At 42.6% G+C, this 22756-nt stretch overlaps 2 protein-coding genes across 4 annotated transcripts; one reads left to right on the top strand and one right to left on the bottom strand.

The window, feature by feature from the left end:
* The first annotated feature begins 414 nt into the window (after window positions 1-414).
* Window positions 415-3048, top strand: LOC123090665 (BEL1-like homeodomain protein 3). 2 transcript variants are annotated; one of them, XM_044511985.1, is made up of 4 exons: window positions 415-569; window positions 673-1202; window positions 1289-1707; window positions 2568-3048. In XM_044511985.1, exons 2-4 carry the CDS (start codon window positions 687-689, stop codon window positions 2752-2754), a joined length of 1122 nt encoding a protein of 373 aa, XP_044367920.1. In that variant the 5' UTR covers window positions 415-569; window positions 673-686; the 3' UTR covers window positions 2755-3048. The 2 variants fall into 2 exon arrangements, with proteins under 2 accessions (XP_044367920.1, XP_044367919.1); XM_044511984.1 differs by having other exon boundaries at window positions 2565-3048.
* A 190-nt stretch (window positions 3049-3238) lies between these two features.
* LOC123090664 (poly [ADP-ribose] polymerase tankyrase-2) lies at window positions 3239-10504 on the bottom strand. Of its 2 annotated transcripts, none has more exons than XM_044511983.1 (11): window positions 10248-10504; window positions 9708-9869; window positions 9196-9327; window positions 8290-8429; window positions 7513-7623; window positions 7270-7395; window positions 5844-5993; window positions 5029-5127; window positions 4200-4307; window positions 4024-4103; window positions 3239-3790 (listed from the first exon to the last, which is right to left on the bottom strand). In XM_044511983.1, exons 1-11 carry the CDS (start codon window positions 10390-10392, stop codon window positions 3727-3729), a joined length of 1317 nt encoding a protein of 438 aa, XP_044367918.1. In that variant the 5' UTR covers window positions 10393-10504; the 3' UTR covers window positions 3239-3726. The 2 variants fall into 2 exon arrangements, with proteins under 2 accessions (XP_044367918.1, XP_044367917.1); XM_044511982.1 differs by having other exon boundaries at window positions 4200-4370; window positions 10248-10503.
* Window positions 10505-22756: the final 12252 nt, after the last annotated feature.

The raw sequence follows: 22756 nt of genomic DNA, 5'->3' as shown, positions 1-22756 counted from the left end.
TACACATACACATACACACAGAGAGCTCTCATATGAAGCAGGTTGCACTCCCCAAGAAAGAAAGGCTGGGCTAGATGGATACCAGTAGTAGACATGGAGGGCATGCAGTAGAGGAGGTATAGGTGATGAGGAGGAGACAGGAGGACATGCAAGTACAGTGCCAAAACACAGAGCTTGCTAGCTTGCTTGCACCAAAGTCACAGTGCCAAAAGCCTCCTCCCTCCCTCCCCTCCTATGCATGCTTGGTGCCGTCGTTTCAACGCAAACATACATTGTCCAACGGAGGCGGAGGCTCCTCTACAGTCTACACTACTCAACACTAGAGCATACAGTAGAGCTGTGGAGTGCCTGCGTATGTGTATGTGCATGGACCATGACCAGCACAGTAGCTACCACTCTCTATATATATATCTTCTCCTGCCAAGCCCCTTTGAACCTGCCCCCCTCTCTCTCTCTGGTAGCAGCTCGTAGATCATTGTGCTTCTCCACTAGCTCGGTAGCTCTACTCCGGAGCACCAGTCTACCACTCACCTCTCTTCACCGGCCGGCCAGGGCAACAGCCAGAGGAGGTATGCATGCATGGCTCTTGTTGCCCAAACATTTGCGATGATGATATGTTTTCTTGATGATAAGCTAATTAACGACGGGTAATGGTGGTGGTGGTGGTGGTAGGTAGGTAGGGAGACATGGTGACCAAGCGCCTCCAGGAAAGCGGCTCGCCGAAGCAAGCTCGTCCTGCTCCTGTCGCCACCGACAGCGCCAACGGCCCGCTGATGCTGCTCCGTTTGCGGGAGCAGTGCTGCTGCGGCCACCCGGCTGCCTCGCCCGTCGGCCCGCTCGCGCTCACGCTCGGCGCCCCGGCGGCAACCGACGACGCCTGCCGCCGGTGCTGCTGCGCGAGCGACGCGGACGCGGACGCGCCGGCTCTGGCGCCTGGGGTTATGCCGTCCGTGGACTCGGTGCTCCGTGGCTCCCGGTACCTGAGGCCGGTCCAGGAGCTGCTGCGCGACGCGGTCTCCGCCGTCGTCGGCGGAGACGACGACGAGAGCGCGGGAGGAGGGAGTGAAGACGAGGCGGGCCAAGAGGCGGCTCTCCGTGAGCTGCGTCTGCGGGCGGCAGCGACGAGCCGCCGCGGGATCCTGGCCAAGAACGACGGCGGCGCCGGGGCGGTGCAAGCCAAGCTCCTCGGCCTTCTCAGCGAGGTCCGTCCGCGCCATTCCATTGCAAACGAAACCTCTCTTCTTCCCTCGGTTAAACCCATGGCGGCTAATCGATCGATTTCTCGCAGCTGGAGGGCCGGCAGGAGCACTACTTCCAGGAGCTGAGCCGCGTGGCGTCGTCCTTCGAGCCGGCGCTGGGGCCCGCCGCGACGGCCGGGTACACGTCCCTCATGTCGCGGGCCATGACGCGCCACTTCGGCAACCTGCGCCGCGCCATCCTCCGCAAGCTCGCCGCGGTCACAAGGCCGGCGCCGGCGCCGAGGGCGAGGCTGTGGGCGAACGATGACAGCGAGGAGGACGAGGAGGACGACGACGAGCAAGACTACGACCCCGTGCAGACGGAGGACATGGTGAGCAGGCTGGTCCGGCGGACGAAGCAGGCCGCGGCGGCGCGGGCGGCGGAGCAGGTGTGCAAGCCGCTGAGGGGCCTGCCGGAGGGGTCGGTGGCCGTGCTCCGGGCCTGGCTCTTCAACCATTTCCTAGATCCGTGAGTGCCCTCGCCTCGCTACCTGCTTAACACTGACAAAGCTCTGTCTGGCATCCCAACATCGACATACCCCCTCCGTCTTAAAATACAGGGTGTATCAGTTTTTTTTTTTGCGTGAAAACTTCCAATCTATTCATCAACTGTCAAGGTAGTACAAAAAACACTAGAAGTAAAAATTACATCCAGGTCTACAGGGTGTATCAGTTATTTCAAAGTCAAATGTTTCTATGTTAATTTGGACCGAACATATAGGAAAATAGACCAACATCTACGATGCTAAATAAATAAAATATGAAGATATAATTCGTGGCGAATCTAATTATAGTGAGTTGCGATTGTAGACATTGCTGTTTTTCTCTATAAATAAAGTTGACCAAAGGTAGAGAAGTTTTGACATTTGAAAACCCTAAAACAAGCACTAGAAGCCTGGCATTGTAGACTGAAATTTTGCTCTACATACTTGGTCAAATTTAAATACAGAGAAGCTTGACTTTAGTAACAAATAAAATGCACCTTACATTTCAGAACAGAGAGGCCGAGTACCGTCATTTTAAACTCAATACATGAAAGTATCATTCGAAACATTCAAAGCTAATACTACTCCCTTATCGCGTATTAGCTTCGACTCAAGTCAAACTTTGTCAAGCTTGCCTAGGATTATAAAAAATAAACAAAATGAACATTTTCAAAAATAAATCTATATGATTCCTTGTAAAGTTTGGCTTCAGACAAAACTAATACTCCGTAAACTAATATAAGAGCATTTATATTAGTTTACAAAGGAATTACTACGCTAGTTTACAGAGGAAGTACTACACTAGTTTGACACTCGACTTTGTTTTTGTTGCAACTTGAAGCAGGTACCCGAGCGACAACGAGAAGCTGAGGCTGGCCGTGAGCACGGGGTTGAGCAGGAGACAGATATCCAACTGGTTCATCAACGCGCGGGTGCGGCTGTGGAAGCCGATGGTCGAGGAGATGTATGCCGACGAGTTCTCCGCCGTCTCCTCCAGGGACGATGACGGCGGGGCGGCGTCTTCTCAATAAGCACATTTCCTTCCTTCCTTGGGGGCGCAAGATTCAGTTTCATGTGTTTCCTTTTAGGAGGATGTGATCTTTCTTGTTGCTTCAGTTCCATGTGTTTTGGGTCTACTGGTGATTCATGGGACTGCTCATCATGTTGCAGTTAGTATAATCATTAGGTAGTGAAGCTTGAGTGAGTATCAGGCGATCATTTGGTCTATGATGGTTCAATTCGAGGACCGGTGTATCACCACGGCACGTACCCTATTTGATGAACCCTTTTGCTCCCAAAAGATTCTACAGCATGTGTGAGGTGCTAATAACTCTTGACCAGTGACCCACATTACGAATTCAATTCACCTTAACACTGTTTTTTTATCAGATACTACTAATTATTCTGGGCCACCTTTTGCTGGAGAATTACATTGATGCAGCAGCTGTGTAATGAGACATATAGAGTGACTGATTCCAAATTTCTGGGAGGGAGCATTTGTCACTAGGGATCATCAGAGGAAAATCGACCCGTGTTGAAAACTGGAAGGGGCCGCATAAAGGACATCTTATTCTACATGAGGACACTTTCAAAGCTCCCAAGATTCCGCAAAGCACAGCGAGCAGCTACCACCCTCGGAGAAGCTCGATGGATCAGTTCGCCCAACAACAGAAACTTCTACCGACGAACGGGTCACAACAGACAGCACACAAACTAAGGAACAAGGCCCATTGAGATGACAAACATGGTGGTCCTCTTTCGCCGCACGCAGGAAAGGAAATGTCCACTTCCACTACACCTAGGGTTTACTACTCGACCGGCATTCTGCATCAGCGCCTCCATTGACAGGCAAGCCAGAGTAATCGACTCATAGTGCTACTCACCAAGTGCCTTCTTACTACCACCACTACGCTACGGTACCCAAAAGAAGGGACCTAGGTACGTTTCCTAGCACTGGGATAAATATTTACACGGAACGGGGCAGGGCGATCCACGGTTTTCCTCTAGTCGGATCGCTTGAGGCCCTTCCTAGCCAAGTGATCCTTCTTCATTTCCTGAACCGCCTCCCTGCAAACAGGAGCCAAGTTAAGCTAGTTCCCTGAAGTGCGCATCAACAAACATGAAAAAGAATTGTCGGTTCCGTCTTTCGCACCGCTCTAGTTTGGTGGTGATCCCGTACTACATAGAGAAATTATATAAGAAACCAAAGTCTACGAATACTAGTGAACTTATCAAAATCCAACAAGTCCCCGTCATTGGAGAGATTCTTGGAAAGAGAAGCACGAGTTAGGATGGCTTACCGCAGCGCTTTCTCCATCTCAGCATTTCCAGGGTCCAGCTGCAGGCCAGCCATGAATGCATCACAAGCTTCTTTATAGTCCTACCAATGGGAAGTTCAGCAGATTATATATAGTATGCATACAGGGAGATGCCATGTAACCAAGTGAAAGCAGAGTTAATCTGTGACTTATCTGACCTCGAGCAACATGAGAGCGGCTCCTTTCCTGTAGTAACCTTTGATCCATTCAGGGCGCAGTTTGATGCAAGTGTTGGCATCATGCAGAGCCTTCTCTGCTTCAGCAGTCTGCAGATGACACAAGCTCCTATTTGAATACAGTGTCGCATCGGTAGGATCTAGCTCAATTGCCTACATCGAAACAGAGAATTGAAAATGGTGAGGGACGTGTCATAAGCAAACAAGTTTTTTAGCGAGAGAACAGAACAGCGTATATCTGTTATAACTTGCGCATGGCTGCTTATGGCTGCTTATGTATGCCTGACAAGAGCCACATTTAAAAAGGCAACATCTGTTCCATGATTCCATGCCTGCGACTATCAGCACTAACATTAGGGCTGTTCACACTTTATGATGGTTCAGAACTGAAACTGAGACCCAATGTTCCTCAGATAATCATTATGGGCCTCTTTCAAGAGAGCTGCTGAAGCTGGTTTGAACCATTTCCAGCAGTCGTGGCTGTGTCATGGCTGTTGAAGGTTTCCAAACAACATGACATGTGTCCAGACTTGGCTGGAGAGTGGACATCCTATAATACTATCGTCGATTCAACAATATTTGTTCTTCAGAGTTGCCTGGCTTATATCTAGACATATTATACCTGGAGACGGTGTCAAATAAGTACACTCTTGATTCAATCAACGAACAAATATTTTGAAACAGAAACCCAAATGTTTGTATGATAAGAGGATAAGGTGTATTGTAGAAGTTTCATGCATATGCTAGTATGTATCTTGCCAAGACCTTAGAGTAGCATAACCGTTACATCATTCTTCAGATCACCACTAACCTCAGTGTAGAATAATGACGCACCATGATAGTCCCTTCTCTTAATAGCTTTCTCACAAAATGATTTCAACTGAACTTTTGTATTTTTATCATGCTTAACCTAAATCATAGAGACAAATTAGGACAAGCAAAATATACATGACAAATGTACAATGTTCGCCGAAGATTAATAAAGTTTCTTTTTGTGCCAAAAAAGACATAGCTTGATGATTAAACTTCATATGACAACAGAAGACTCATCATAAACAACTACTAGGTTGTATTGCTTGTTTAACCAAGTCGTACTAGTACAGTTGTAGACAGACAATCAGAGGGAGTTTGGGACGTGGATTTTCCACAAGGCAACGAAACACACGTTTTTCCATCAAAATTAAAGTCTACATATAATACTCAGTCATGTAATCTGTAATTTTTTTGGAAAAAAAATTCAAATAACGAAAATATTTAGCAAGCGCAAAAATATTTAGCAAAGATTTTCCAAGGGATCATCTTTCCATTGTACTCTGTATTTATAATATGGGGGCAATAATGATTTTGCCACTATTTTTTTTATAACGTTTTTGCTTGCATTGCAAATTTGCCACTGGGTCATGTCACTGAACTGTAGGCCAAGGAGAGAATGGCAAAACAGAATGAAGAATCTGCAGTGACAAAACCTCGAAAAATGTCATAACATATCCTTTTAAGTAGCCCATCTCTACTAGTCCAATATAAAGAAAAGATTCAGGTGATTAGAGGTGCAAACGTTTATGCCGCAACGGTTGAAGGACAAAGAAATAACTCAATATAGGATGATTATTAAAATTCAATTCATACCGTGGACTTCGAAGGCCTTTTGGCATGGGCAATAATTCCTTCAACGGTCCAGTTTGGTACAGTTCGAATAGGAGAAGTTAAAGGAAATAGTAACTCCACAAGCTGCCGTTTTCCAATGGTTGCAGCAAGTTCTATTGGCATGGCACCACACTGTCAAGTACGAAATAACAAACAGGAACCACATGGTTCAGTAGCAGAAGTTAGTATATAGCTACCAGGGATTGAAAAACGAACATAAACCTAGTAAAAAATCTCAATATTAATTAGATCATAATAAATAATAAGAAAATATATAGAAAAATGAAATTGGGCACATAAATAGATGAAGTTATGCTAGACATTACATAACCCACCCACTTCAAAATGTCATCTGAGTTGCTGTTTCTCAAAGTGTCAAATCTTGGTAATAGCATCAGACTTAATATACCAAGCATGCATCAAGACTAATTGTTGTTTCAGTCGACATGGTTTCATACATATATTATTAAGCTCGTATCTTGGTAATAGCATCAGACTTAATAATAAACTTTATTGCCCCATTCATTTACTGTCAGTAAGAGGGATGGATGCAATTTCAACCCCTAATAATAAACTAAAATGACAAAGGAACGAAGGATCCCTCAAGTTCAAAGTTCAGGAACAAAGGATCCATCAAGTTCAAAGTTATCTGCTTGATGGAATCACATGCATGTGGTCTCAAAACATAAAGAATCGACGATTTGGTAAGTAATACTTTAGATATAGCCAACAGAGGGATAAATCACGCCATGAAAGAATTGATCGAAATAGGTAAGGGGGAATTGAGCTAATGACATGTTGGTGCGATGTGATTCCCTTTGAAACAAGGATTAGAGGTGGTGCAGCTTCGGTGGCCGCCAGAGCAGCGCTGATTGATATTTGCAGAAACGTACTCTTTCAATTCCTGCAGCATGCAGCTGAGATTGGCAGCCAACTTTTGGGCAAACGATTTCTACGCCCTCGTACTGCCCGTGCATTGACGAAAAGCAGACGGGCGCGCCGAAGTCACGCAGGCGAACCAACATTGGCAGCTATCCGAACCATAGTTAAGAAAACATAGGGGCAACCAATATTTTGGTAAGGCCAGGTTTGGTAGCGATCAAAATGTATCCACAATCTTGCTCAGTGACAGATCAAGATCTAAGAGGATTATCAGTTATTTGATCAAGGGACGATGAATGATTTACTTCCTATTCATCGAATGCCTCAGGGATATGTTTCCATGTTAGAACCGAAGTAGGAAATACTCCCTCCATCCCACAATATAAGATATTTTTGCAAGCTATGTTGGCATGCAAAAACGTCTTATATTATGGGGTGGAGGGAGTAGGTGTTAAGAAAATAGCAGTGACTAAGAAAACTGGAAGCACTAGAAGACACAATCAGGTAAAAATGCAACAGAACTCACATTAATATGTGGGATATTAGGGTCTGCACCAGCCTTCAACAGGTACTTGACGCAGTCAGTTAAGCCATAACTAGTTGCTATTACCAACGGTGTTTCAGTATTAGCAGAACTTACATCCGTGCCTGCCTGTAGATATGAATCATACAAAATTAAAAGTTATGGACTATCCAATGCATGTAACAGAGTAATATTGTAAAAAGCCTATATGTATTAACATGAAGTCAAGGTGGATAGTTACCAGACCTCCACAAGCAGCTTCACACACTCCAGTGAAAGAGATTCAGGTAGTCCTGAACGAGTGGCATAAAGTGTTTCAGTCAGCGGAGTTCTTCCAGCGTCTGAGACCTTGTTCGGCTACATTTTTCATTACAGAAAATCTTTAGTGTAATATTGACTTTGATATAGGCAGATGTTAAATGCTCGAACATAATAGAGGGATATTAGAACATAGATATACGACATGTTTCTGTTCTCATGATTTATTTGTATCTGGAAGTGGGATGACAGAACTATCATAAGCCAGGCTCATGGCAGTTTGCAATGAAATATTTTATATAGATTGCTAAGCCTCAGCTGCAAAGACAGTTCTTTCAACCCAACCAGAATTTATGACATAATATAGTATGAGACAGATAACATTATGGTAATCAAATAAGAAATGCACATGTTAAATCAGGAACCTATCCTGGCTCTGCATAAGAACAAAAGGGATCCCAAGCCATACATTTGACATCAATATCTGCTATGACATCATGAAGAACACAAGACCATACAGCAAGAGAAAAATAAGCGATGGTGCACATGTTAAATCAGGAACCTATCCTGTGGAAAAGCCATTTGAGTTGCCCATTCCAGCTAACCACTCTATATATGATTCTGAACTGATGTTCTTTAGAAATGTAGAGAGACAGGTGTGGGACCGCATTCCAACATAGAAAATCTAGAATTCTTGATGAATCTGCATTCTAACAAGGTAGCATATAAATCTCAAATAAAAAAAACATGGGATTTTCTTATTACATCTGCATGGTGCTCCAATAGAACTTTCATGACACCAGTCATCCCATAGCCAGCAGCGAAATGTAGTGGTGTCAGATCATGAGGAGCTATATCAACACTAGCTCCTCTAGATAGCAACAATTTCGCTGCTTCATCGCGTCCTAGACATGGTGAGGAAAAAAACACAAGATAAAGTTACCATGAAAAATAAGCATCTGTCGCACAGAAAAAACGTATTCTTAAGCATTATCAGGAACCACCGCCTGTTTGCCTTGGCTAGAGGCCAAGCACGAATCAACTACATCATGATTTTTTTTGGTGAAACTATTTAAGAGACACAGCAATGCTACAGAACCGGAAAAACAAGCGCATGATATGTTATCGTTTTGTTATAAGGAGACAAAAACATAAAGTAAGACCAAACGTACAAGCTTTTTTAACTGGGAACCGGAAGTATTAGTTCATATGGAGGACAAACTGAACAGAAACAATGTAAATTCCACCATCTGCTAGATGGCCTCAAGCTCCAAGTTACGTGACTGCGTTCATCTAATATGCCATGAAAATGAAATAAAACAAGTAGGAATACTAGATTGCAAATTATCAGAACCGGACTGGACATAATCTCAGCTAGGGTTTGACAGGTAAGTTGCACGCTGAAACCGTTGTATAATTGGATAGCACCAAAAACCAGCATGAACAGTGCAAAAATGGTCAAACGATTTTCTTATGAAGTACACTTTTGGTAGAAGTGCAAGAATTCAGCGGCTAAAACAGAACAAAAACTAGAAGCCACAAATGATCAAATTGCATTAGTGAGGAGTTGAAGACTACGCCAGAGAACAATGAACCACTCATTCGCGCAGCAACCAACTGCAGTAAACACAAGCCTACAGACAGAAAGCTTGGTGTTTGCACAGAAGAGACCTTTTTTGGCAGCACATTGAAGAGGAACAAAGCCTAAATTGTCTTGCTTATTTGGATCAGCCCCATGGTCCAGAAGGTACCCCATAACATCTATCCTTTCATCCATGGCAGCATTAGCCAAAGCAGTCATGCCTGCCAATAGCATCAAAGACAAGAAATAAGTGCTATGACTGACATCTCTGACGACTAAATGATGAATTTACATGAAACCAGACCACTATCTCATCAATGGAATCCATGGCCACGTGTGAGTACTCATACTATATATGAATAACCAAGGTAGTGACTAATGTGAGAAGACCACAAGTCAGGGTCAACAAATACCCTGGCAAGTGGAAAGCAAGAGTTGGGTCTCGTGGTATGTTGCAGTGCTCAAAGTAGATGAAATTGATGCGATAAGTTTACCTAAATATACACAAACTGAAAGATCATGCACATGGGCAACACTGCGAAATTGAGCTAACCATAACACGAACAGAGCCAATCTTAACACAGAGAAAGTGTGTACATACCATCTTGGCTACCAGCATTGACGTCAAAGCCTAACTCTTCCACCAGGCACCTGATGACATCCAGATTCCCCAGGCGTGCCGCCATCTGAAACGGCCCCCCACCGAGGATACACACATCGGCAAGCCAGGCCTTCTCCTCCGCGTCCCTGCCGATCGCCAACTCTTCGATACAACACCAAAAACTTGGAGGTAAGAAACAAGCACAGCACTACATGGGGTCCCTTTTGGTTCATAGGATAGGAATTTTTTTCATTAGTTAGATCTAAGCTAATGTTTATTTTTTCCTTTGAAATGTGAACGATAGGAACCAATCCTACATAGAAATAGAAAAAATACATCCTTACAAACCAAAGGGCCTCTAAATGAAATTTTCTTTTAAGAACACTATCCTATAGAAACCAAAGGAGGCCGCGAAAGGAGCATACGCACGCCCAGACTCCATCCCCCCCAAACCCTAGCAAATGCGATGCCGCATTGAAGGAAGGGGGCCGTGCGCGGCCAATAAGCTTGAGAGGTTGGACCCAAAGAGAGCTCGCTCACCCCTGAGGCGGGGAAGGTCGCCCTCGGTGGCGGCGTCGAAGAAGGCCATCTGCGGGGAGTCCTTGCTTGGGAGCCCGCCGTACGGAAGACTGCATCGAAGATATCTATCCATGCCGAGGCGTAGTCTGAAGTCTGAGTTGTCCATGGCCGCCGGCGACGGGCTGTGGCGCCTTGCCGCCGCCTCGAACCACCGTCGCTCTGCCTCCGCGGCGGGAGTGAGAGTTGGGGATTTTTCTTTTTTTAGATGAGAGTTGGGGATATTTATTTATTTTAGATGAGAGTTGGGGATTTTTTTTTTAAACTAGAGTTGGGGATTTTTGGAAGAGGTAAAAGCACGGCAAGACCAGGAACTTGTCGGGCCCGTGATGTTTCAGCCCACAAACTTGCAAAACCCCACTCCGTCACCCATAAACTTGCAGCCAATGTGCAAAAAAACCCAAAGCCAATCCTGACGCGACATCTGGCGGAGGCGGGGCTGAGGCGGTCGTCGCCCGCTTTTGCAAAAATCCCCTTGGGGTTAACAGTAATAAACCCGCACCCCACATCTCTCTCGTTCCTCATTCCAGCTGCAGCCAAATCCCTAGTGTCTCTCCCTCTGTATCGCCCAACAGCAGAAGCACAGCAGGCCTAGGAACTTGTCGCTGCCCTTGCTGGCTCTCTGGCTGTGCACTCTGCTTCTGCAGCCCGACGGAGGGGAGCGGCCACCGGCGGGAAGCTGCCATTGGCCTCGAGGATGTCGCTGCGTGGCTCTTCTCGCTGACAGTAGTACGGGCGGCATAGAGACGACGCCCAAAGTTGATTCAGTACAAAAGACTAGCTGTATTGAGATAATACATTACTCTTATTCTACTGGCAAAGTCCTAGGTTCGATACCCAGGCCATTTTTTTTTGAACATACAAAGTTTCAGACTGCATATGTTGATGTACAGAATCTGTACAGAATTTCAGCATGCATTTTAGCTTATTTATTTGCATATATAGAAACATTCAGGAATACATAGGTAAAGGACTGGAAAAATTCAGAATCTGAGCACATAATTTAACCAGCAGAGAGGAGTTCAAACATCATTTAAACAACTACATCATAAAGGAGTTTGCTGTCACAAAATACAGTTCATCTTAGCAGCAGCACCATACAGTTTGTTGTAGTCCTAACATCACTAAAGAAAGCTCATTCATGAACTCTTACATTTGCTGTCACAAAATGAAGTTCATTCATGAACTCGTAGTTGTACTAATGTAATGGAACTACAAGTGCATCTCATCATTTCTGTAACCCTGTCATCTCCAAACAACATGTAATATGCACCAAATCCAAGTTCTATAGATGTGTCAACGCCTAAGTTCTTCCAGCACCTCTTCCAGTACTAGGTGCTGTAGTGCTTCCAGAATTCCTTCCCCTTCCAGCACCTCTTCCAGTTGTACCTCCTGCAGTTCTTCCAGAGTTCATTCCCCTTGCAGCTCCTCTTCCCCTAGCAGCAGCTGCAGATGTGCCTGCAATATCAGGGGCAATCAGATGAATGCAGAGATCCCCCTTCTCAATGCCACAATAGTCTGGATCGTGCTCATATTTGAGTAGCCCAAAATCAAATTCAGGAAGCACGTAATCCTACCAAAACTGAAACCCTAAATCGTCAATCACTTGTACAACCCACCGAACAAATGTAATTCGTGAGTGCGAAGAACTAAACCTAAGATGCAGATGGAGCCCCAAAGTTGACGACAGACGACTCCTTGGCCCAAGGTTATCCGGGTCGGCTGCCGCCAATGAACCAGTCGCCTCTAACGGATCCGCCGAGCAGACCAATGGATCCGCCCCCACCCATGGCTCCGCCGACTCCAACGGATCCGCCCCCACCCATGGCTCCGCGGACTCCAATGGCGCCGCCCTTCCTGCTACCACTTGCTCCAAAGCCCAGACTCGCCGTCGCCGACCTAGCTCTCGTGCTTCTGTCGTCGGGCAATGCAGAGGATTTGGCTGCAGCTGGAATGGGGAACGAGAGAGATGTGGGGTGCGGGTTTATTACTGTTAAGCCTAGGGGGTTTCTGCAAAAGCGGGCGACGACCGCCTGAGCCCCGCCTCCGCCAGATGTCACGTCAGGATTGGCTTTGGGTTTTTTTGCACATCGGCTACAAGTTTGTGGGTGGCGGAGTGGGGTTTTGCAAGTTTGTGGGCCAAAACATCACGGGCCTGACAAGTTCCTGGGTCTGCAGTGCTTTTACCTCTTTTTGGAAGCAAGAAAAAGCGCCGCTGAATATTGAAGTCGCTCCAAAGGGAATAAAATGCAGAGGGCCATTCATGCTCCCGCACAGACCTGGCCAAATGGGCTGGCCCATGCTAATCGTGCCGTGCGTGCCTGGCACGGCACCGTAGAATTTCCTAACGGACGCTCGCTGCGTCGACTTGTCGAGCGAGCGACAAGCGATCAAGATGGACCGGCCCAGTTACGAGATCCTGAACGATTTTGCGAACCTTCTAGAAGGTTCTTGAACCGGTTTTCACAGGTTTTTTCTGTTTGCTTTCTCTTTTTCTTTCTTCATTTTTCTGTTTTTTTATTTTTTTCAATTTCTTTTTCTTCTCCTTTTATTTTCTTTTCGTTCTTAAGAATTTCAAATTCTTCTAAAAATGTTTAGAAGTTCAAAAACGTTCTTGTTATTATTTTTTCTTCACAAATTCATAAAATGTTCCCATATTATTAAATATGTTTGCTTTTCAAAAAAAGTCTTTAGGTTTACAAAATGTTCATGTTTGCAAATTATGTTTGGGAGTTCCAAAAAATCTTCCCATATCAACATTTTTTCACCAAATTTAAAAAAGTCATGTTTTCAAATTTTGTTGCGATTTTCTATAAGTGTTTCCATTTAAAGAAATGTTCACAATTTTGCAAAAAATGTTCATGTTTCAATTTTTGTTCGGGAGTTTCAAAAACTGTACGCAAGTTTTAAAAACAGTTCCTGTGTTCAAGTTTTGTTCGAGAGTTTCAAAAAATGTTCCCAGTTTTCATAAATATTCGAGTATCCAAAATTTGTTTTCGAATTTGAAAAATGTTCGGGATTTCGAAAAAACTTTCACAATTTTTATTTTTGGGAGATTTTACAGAAATGTTCCTATTTCCAACGATTGTTTGCATTTTTTGAATTGTTGAGTTTTTTCAAAAAAAAACACAATTTCTAAAAGTGTTCGTTGTTTCATACAACCTTCATGTTTTTCTCCAAAATAGCGTTTTGCATACTAATTTTTAAAAACAAGAACATATTTCTTGGAACTTATGAACAAAATGAAAAAACAGGAACAATTTTTTTAACTTCAGAACATTTTTTAAAATTTCGAACAAATTTTGAATATCAGCGGGCAAAATGTTTGCGTATTTCTAAAAATGTTCATCTTTAAAAAAATCATAAATTCAAAAAAAAAATCATGTTTCAAATTATGTTCTTAGTTTTTAAAAAACGTTCGCCTCTCAAAATATGTTCATAACTTCAAAAAATGTTCTGCTTTTCAATTTTTTGTTCCCAATTTCCATTAATGATCATAATGTTTGCTTTTTCTATATTTTGTTTAGAGTTTCGATTTTTTGTTCACAGATGCAAAAAATGTTCGTGTTTGTCAAAAAAAAAAAGAAATTGAAAAAATGTTCCCATTTTTCAAAATTTGGTTCACATATTCTTTCCATTTTGAAATTTGGTTACAAATCGACAAATTGGGCAATTTTTTCAATACTTTTTCGTGTATTTTGAAAATTGTTTGGGATTTCTTTTTTAAGTATTCAAATTTTTATTTAAATGTTTGGGAAAATAGATTTTTTTTATCTGTCGATATTCTTAGTGGTAAAATATTTCGCATTGCATACTTAACCATAGTTATGATCAGCTCTGGTGGCAAGGTACAGTCTCTATTAGTGTTGGGTCGCGAGTTCGATTCGCTGGGCAAGGGTAACTCTTTTTGCGTTGTATTTTTCCACCACTGGCTGCTCCTGCATGGGCCGGCCCGGACAAAGGCTACTCTGCGCGCTACTATGTGCGAAGCCCTGCCAATCTGCCGCAGACGGGTCATGCCGTGCCCGCCATGTGTCTCGCTCCTCGGCCCAAGCATGACATATTTAGTAAACGGGCCGGCCCATGACATGTTTAGCATTTTTGTGCGGTATGCTTTTTGGTCTGTTGGGTTGTTTCTTAGGTCTATTGGGTTGTATTTTAGTCCATAATATATTTCAGAAAATAAACAAAATGGCCGTGTCATGCCGGCTCGCCTACCCAGTCTAAGAGCATCTCTAGTAGACCCCTCAAAATTGCAACCCGTATAAGTGTTTTACGAGTCGAGAAAAACGTGTTTTCAGGGCCGATTTTTGCTGCGGCCGAACAGACCCCGTATAATCAACCCATAAAAGAGAATATTCTATGAATATATCGAACGGGTCCACAGTTGGCCTTTTTTCTGGTCGTCCTCTTCCTCAGGCCAATTTAAAATTGCGGATAGTCGGGTGAAGAAGATGCGAGGTGAACGCCGGGCAGGCGAGAAAGATGATACGTCTCCAACATATCTATAATTTTTTATTGTTTCATGCTATTATATTATCCATCTAGGATGTTTTATATGCATTTATATGCTATTTTATATGACTCTGGGACTAACCTATCAACCTAGAGCCGAGTGCCTGTTTTCTGTTTTTTCCTTGTTTTTGAGTTTTACAAAAAAGGAATATCAAATGGAGTCCAATTGACGTGCCAGTTTTTGATGATTTTTTATGGACCAAAAGAAGCGTCTGGAGTAAAATAGTTGGGCCAGAAGAGTCCCGAGCCGTCCACGAGGGTGGAGGGCGCACCCTACCCCCCTGGGCGCGCCCCCCTGCCTTGTGGATGACTCGGACCCCCTTGACGCGAGACCGACGCCAAAAATTCCTATAAATACAGAAACCCCCAGAAAGATACCTAGATTGGGAGTTCCGCCGCTGCAAACCTATGTAACCACCAAAAACCAATCAGGGCCCTGTTCCGGCACCCTGCCGGAGGGGGATCCATCACCGTTGGCCATCTTCATCATCCCGACGCTCTCCATAACGAGGAGGGAGTAGTGATACGTCTCCGTCATATCTACTTTTCCAAACACTTTTGCCCTTGTTTTGGACTCTAACTTGCATGATTTGAATGGAACTAACCCGGACTGACGCTATTTTCAGCAGAATTGCCATGGTGTTATTTTTGTGCAGAAACAAAAGTTCTCGGAATGACCTGAAAATCCACGGAGCAACTTTTCAGAATTAATAAAAAATACTGGCGAAAGAATCAAGGCCAAGGGGCCCACACCCTGTCCACGAGGGTGGGGGCGCGCCTACCCCCTTGGGAGCGCCCCCTGCCTCGTGGGCCCCCTGGTGCTCCACCGACCTCAACTCCAACTCTATATATTCATGTTAGGGGAGAAAAAAATCAGAGAGAAAGTTTCATCGCGTTTTACGATACGGAGCCGCCGCCAAGCCCTAATCTCTCTTGGGAGGGCTGATCTGGAGTCCGTTCGTTGCCGTCGTCATCATCAACCATCCTCCATCACCAATTTCATGATGCTCACCGTCGTGCGTGAGTAATCCCATCGTAGGCTTGCTGGACGGTGATGGGTTGGATGAGATTTACCATGTAATCAAGTTAGTTTTGTTAGGGTTTGATCCCTAGTATCCACTATGTTGTGAGATTGATGTTGCTATGACTTTGTTATGCTTAATGCTTGTCACTAGGGCCCGAGTGCCACGATTTCAGATCTGAACCTATTATGTTTTCATGAATATATTTGAGTTATTGATCCTATCTTGCAAGTCTGTAGTCACCTATTATGTGTTATGATCCGACAACCCCGAAGTGACAATAATCGGGATACTTCTCGGTGATGACCATAGTTTGAGGATTTCATGTATTCACTATGTGTTAATGCTTTGGTCCGGTACTCTATTAAAAGGAGGCCTTAATATCCCTTAGTTTCCATTAGGACCCCGCTGCCACGGGAGGGTAGGACAAAAGATGTCATGCAAGTTCTTTTCCATAAGCATGTATGACTATATTCGGAATACATGCCTATATTACATTGATGAATTGGAGCTAGTTCCGTGTCACCCTATGTTATAACTATTACATGAGTAATCGCATCCGACATAATTATCCATCACTGGTCCAATGCCTACGAGCTTTTCACATATTGTGCCTTGCTTATTTACTTTACCGTTGCTACTGTTACAATTGCTACAAAACTACTACCGCTACTTTTATCATTGTTACAGTCACTTCCATACTACTTTGCTACTAAATACTTTGCTGCAGATACTAAGTTATCCAGGTGTGGTTGAATTGACAACTCAACTACTAATACTTGAGAATATTTTTTGGCTCCCCTTGTGTCGAATCAATAAATTTGGGTTGAATGCTCTACCCTCGAAAACTGTTGCGATCCCCTACACTTGTGGGTTATCAAGACTATTTTCTGGCGCCGTTGCCGGGGAGCATAGCTCTATTCTTTGAGTCACTTGGGATTTATATCTGCTGGTCACTATGAAGAACTTGAAAGATGAGAAAACTAAAATTTATCCCTCAACTACGAGGGGAGGTAAGGAACTGCCATCTAGCTCTGCACTTGATTCACCTTCTGTTTTGAGTAAGCTCGCGACACCTAAACCTGCTTCTGCTATTAATTCTGATATTTCGCATGTTATTGATAATGCCACTTCTGCTATGCATGATACTTATGATGATACTACTTCTATGCTTGATACTACTGTACCACTAGGTGAATTTCTTGATGAACAACTTGCTAGGGCTAGAGAGAATGAAATTATTGAAACTGATATTATTGAAGATAGTGATGATGAAGGTTCTCCCCCTAAATATGAATTGCATGTTATTCCTGAGGGTTATATTATGGATGAAGAAACTGCTAGAGATTTTCTTGCTTGCAATGATAGATCTGATCTTAAGAAGTTATTAGCTAAACTTAAACAGAAAACTCCGAATGCTAGAATGAAATATGACCCTGCTTTTGCTACTTCACCTATATTTGTTACTGATAAGGATTATGAATTCTCTGTCGATCCTGAGATAATTACTCTGGTTGAATCTGATCCTTTTTATGGCTATGAATCTGAAACTGTAGTGGCGCATCTTACTAAATTGAATGATATAGCCACCCTTTTCACTAATGATGAGAAATCTCGCTACTATTATATCCTTAAGATATTTCCGTTCTCATTAAAGGGTGATGCTAAAACTTGGTTTAGTTCTCTTGATCCTGGTTGTGTGCGTAGTCCCCAGGATATGATTTATTACTTCTCTGCTAAATATTTCCCCGCTCATAAGAAACAAGCTGCTTTAAGGGAAATATATAATTTTGTGCAAATTGAAGAAGAGAGTCTCCCACAAGCTTGGGGGAGGCTTCTCCAATTACTTAATGCTTTGCCTGACCATCCTCTTAAGAAAAATGAAATACTTGATATCTTTTATAATGGACTAACCGATGCTTCCAAGGACCACTTGGATAGTTGTGTTGGTTGTGTTTTCAAGGAAAGAACGGTCAATCAAGTTGAATTGCTATTGAATAATATGTTGACTAATGAAAATAATTGGACACTTCCTGAGCCAATCCCTGAGCCTATTCCTAAACCAACTCCGAAGAAAAGGGGTTCTCAGTCCTGAAGATATGCAAGAGGCAAAGGAATCAATGAAAGAGAAAGGTATTAAAGCTAAAGATGTTAAGAATTTGCCTCCTGTTGAAGAAATACATGGTCTTAATATACCACCTATTGAAGAAACACATGGTCTTGACAACCTGACACAGGTAGTAAAGGTAAATTCTCTCTATAGATATGATAAGGTTGAAATCCCGTCTACTAAGTTTCCTAGCCAATGTTTAGATGAATTTGATGACTTTTTATGGCTAGACAAGAAAAATTCAACGCTTATGTTGGTAGAGAATTAAAGAGTAATTCTTACATGATTGGACGCTTGAGTGATTATATGGCTAGAGTTAAATGTGAACTTAAACTCATTACTAAATATGCTTCTATGGTTACCAGTCAAGCAGAACAAGTACTTAAGGCTCAAAGTGAATTACTAGATGAATTGAATAATAAACATGATTTTGTTGTTAGAGTGGCTACTAGAACTGGTAAAATGACTCAGGAACCTTTGTATCATGAAGGCCACCCAAAGAGAATTGAGCAAGATTCTCAGAGAAATAATTTAGATGCACATAGTCCTTCTAAAAAGAAGAAAAAGAAAAATGATAGGACTTTGCATGCTTCTAGTGAACCTATTGTAGAAACACCTGAGAATCCCAATAATATTTCTGTTTCTGATGCTGAAACACAATTTGGTGATGAACATGAACCTAGTGATAATGTTAATGATGATGTTCATGTTGATGCTCAACCTAGTAATAACAATGATATAGAGATTGAACCTGCTGTTGATCTTGATAACCCACAATCAAAGAATCAATGTTATGATAAGAGAGACTTTGTTGCTAGGAAGCATGGCAAAGAAAGAGAACCATGGGTTCAGAAACCCATGCCTTTTTCTCCTAGGCCATCCAAGAAAAAGGATGATCAGGATTTTGAGCGCTTTGCTGAAATGATTAGACCTATCTTCTTACGTATGCGCTTAACTGATATGCTTAAAGTAAATCTGTATGCTAAGTACATGAAAGATATTGTTACAAATAAAAGAAAGATATCGGAAGCTGAAATTTCCACCATGCTTGCTAATTATACTTTTAAAGGTGGAATACCTAACAAACTAGGAGATCCAGGAGTACCAACTATACCATGCTCCATTAAAAGAAACTATGTTAAAACTGCTTTATGTGATCTGGAGCCGGTGTTAGTGTTATGCCTCTCTCTTTATATCGAAGACTTGAATTTAATAAGTTGACACCTACTGAAATATCTTTGCAAATGGCCGATAAATCAACTGCTATACCTGTCGGCATTTGTGAGGATGTGCCTGTTGTGGTTGCAAATGTTACTATTTTAACGGACTTTGTTATTCTTGATATTCCTGAGGACGATAGTATGTCAATTATCCTTGGTAGACCCTTCTTGAAAACTGCAGGGGCTGTTATTGATTACAACAAAGGCAATGTCACTTTTCATGTTAATGGTAATGAGCATACGGTACACTTTCTGAGGAAACAACCTCAAGTTCATAGCATCAATTCTATTGGAAAAATTCCATCGATTATTATTGGAGGTTTTGAATTTCCTCTTCCTACTATCAAGAAGAAATATGATATTCTTATTATTGGGGATGTTCATATCCCCGTAGAGGTAACCTAGTGTTATTCGAAATTTCTCCGGTTCCATGTTATTCGGAATGAGTTCGTTAACAAGACTTGATCAACCTTGTTAGTGGATTCCTTTTGATGATCATGAGATGGATGAAGTTAGAAGGCACAACCTTCTGTACCCTCTTTTTACTTTCTGTTATCTAGAATAAATAAAGCAAAAATAGTATTTTCCGTCTGTTTTTCTGAATTATCCATGCAATAAAAAATACCCTGAAAGTAAAAGTTCTCCAAATGCCCTGCCAATTTAATATGATTTTTTCTGGAATATTTGAGAATATTTGGCACTTAGAACACAGCAGGGGGAGCAAGCACCTGGCCACGAGGGTCCAGGGCGCGCCCACCCCTATAGGGTGCGCCCCCTGCCTCGTGGGCCCACGGTGGCTCCCCTCCACTTATTCCTGCACCCACACACTCCTTCTTCCTCCAAAAAAATCGCCAACCAGCTCAAGCACGAGTTCTAGCTCATTTTGCTGCGATTTTCGATCTCCTTGCTCAAAGCTCCACTCACAAAACTGCTTTGGGGGATTGTTCCTTGGTATGTGACTCCTCAAATGGTCCAATTAGTTTTTTTCTAGTGCTTTATTCATTGCTATTTTTTGCTTCCCAGGTGACCCTGTTCTTGAGCTTGCATGTCAAATTTTTATGGTCCCAAGTAGTTCTATTGCATGATATAGTCTCTAGGCACTTGTGGGAGTAGTTGCTACTAATCTTATTAAGTTTGGTTCACTTTTATTTTGAGTTACTAAAAATTTCAGAAATTTTCAGAAAATGATGAGGAGATTCCTGAGGGGCTCTTCTAGCCAAGGTTCTAAGGATAAACAAGCTAAGGAGAATGAAAAGCCCAAGTATAATCCCCCTTGTGTCGCGGAAGTGCGGTCGCGTGAATGGCCTTGTGATGATTTCTTGAGAGTAGCCGGGATTTATGATGATTTTTATTCGTTGGCTAATAGTGTGGGCCACACCGACTTCCTCCACGACCAGATCAAACAGTATCTCTTACTCACCAATACTTTTGTGCAAAATTTCTACTATTATCCTAAGGAATCACCTCCTTCGGTAGAGTTTCATTTATATGATGTGGCTAAGAAGATGTCACTATATGAATTTTGCAGGGTTTGCAAAATACCTTTCAAGGGTAGCCTAGAGGAACCACATCGTAGAGATGTGGATGGGTTTATTGATACTATTATTGTAGGGGAAACTAGGAAGGTTTTCGATGCAAGAATCACTAGCATACATTTTCCTGTTTTACGATACTTTGCCATATTTGCTAGTCATTGCTTAATTGGTCGCGGAAATTGTGGAAACCTTAGTGTTCCTGATATTATTATTTTGTTCCATGCTTTATTTCGTGATAACTCTGTTAGTATGGGCACTATTTTTGCAAAACGGTTAAGTCTGAACCGTACAAAGGGCCCTATCTTTGGAGGTGTCTATGCTTCACGCCTTGCTAAACATTTTGAGATACCTATCAGGCATTCTGAGAAAGAAGAAAAGTTGTTAACATCTATTTTTCTAGACTATAGGAGTATGGTAGCACATGAGTTTATTGTTACAAATGATGATCAGATGCTTTTGTATAAATTGAGATTTTATAAGAAACACAGTGAGACAATTATTTTGCCTGCGCCCTCTTTGTTTAATTTAACTGCAGGCCCTTACCTCGTTCTACCGGAGGCCGTCTATGCGCTCCGTGGCCAGACATCAGCCCCAGAGCCGGAGCTTGAGCCACAATTTGATCCTTCACAACAGTCTGATTACCAGTGGGATCCGGAGGAGATTGCCAACTAGTGGCAGTCCGATGCTGCATCTCAGTACGACCCCAGTTACAACTTTGGATATCAGCCATGGCCATAGACCAACTTAGGCCAAAAGCCTAAGCTTGGGGGAGTACGTATTTCCCACCGACATTACATTTATATTCACACACTCATGCTAGTTGCCGGTGCTCATACTTTTTCATTGTAATATCCATGCTAGATTATTTTCTTTTCTAGTCTTCTTCTTGTGTGTTTGAAAAACCTTAAGAAAAACCAAAAAAATTAGTTGTAGCTTTTAGCTAGTTTAATTTCCATGCTTGTAGTAGTAATATTAAAAGAAAACCCAAAAAGATTTCTTGTTCTTCTTTTTGCTTGTTGGGAGCTTTCCCGTGTAAATAGTTTTATTTCTTTTCTTTCCTTTGGGGGTTGAGAGGAGAAGACCATAATGAAAATGTTTAGTGGCTCTTATATGCATTATTGTTGATTTAACCAAGAGCCCATATTACCTTGTCTTCTCCCTTGAATTGAATGGTTGCATATTCCAGCTTAGTCCAATGCACGTGCACTATTATTATTATCCACACCGTTCGGTCGTGCAAGTGAAAGGCAATAATGACGATATATGATGGACTGGTTGAGATGAGAGAAGCTGGTAGGAACTCGGCCTCTCTTGTTTTTGTAAATATGATTAGTTCATCATTCCTGATTCAGCCTATTATGAATAAACATGCTTGCAATGACAATTAGAGATTATTGTTGCTTATTCCATGCTTAATTTGCTATGAGTTTATAATGGTTTACCTTGCGTGCCAACATGCTATTAAAATGGTTGTGATGTGGTATGACAGGGTGGTATCCTCCTTTGAATGATTTGAGTGACTTGACTTGGCACATGTTCACACATGTAGTTGAAACAAATCAACATAGCCTTCATGATATTTATGTTCATGGTGGATTATATCCTACTCATGCTTGCACTAGGTGTCGATTAATTTTAATGCATGTTCATGACTGTTGTCGCTCTCTCAGTTGGTCGCTTCCCAGTCCTTTTCTAGCCTTCACTTGTACTAAGCGGCAATACTGCTTGTGCATCCACTTCCATAAACCCCAAAGTTATTTCATATGAGTCCACCATACCTTCCTATATGCGGTATCTACCTACCATTCCAAGTAAATTTGTATGTGCCAAACTCTAAACCTTCAAATAAAATTCTGTTTTGTATGCTCGAATAGCTCATGTATCAACTAGGGTTGTTTGTATCTTCCATGCTAGGCAGGTTATTCTCAAGAGGAGTGGACTCCACTCCTCACTCACGAGAAAATGGCTGGTCTCCGGGATGCCTAGTCACATGCTTTATGCAAATCAAATCAAAATAATTGCAAACAAAACTCCCTCGGGACTCTTGTTAGTTGGAGGCACTCGTTGTTTC

Source organism: Triticum aestivum, chromosome 4B (genome assembly GCF_018294505.1).
Source record: "Triticum aestivum cultivar Chinese Spring chromosome 4B, IWGSC CS RefSeq v2.1, whole genome shotgun sequence".
Taxonomy (NCBI): Eukaryota; Viridiplantae; Streptophyta; class Magnoliopsida; order Poales; family Poaceae; genus Triticum; species Triticum aestivum.
This window is presented reverse-complemented; position numbering and strand designations above follow the sequence as displayed.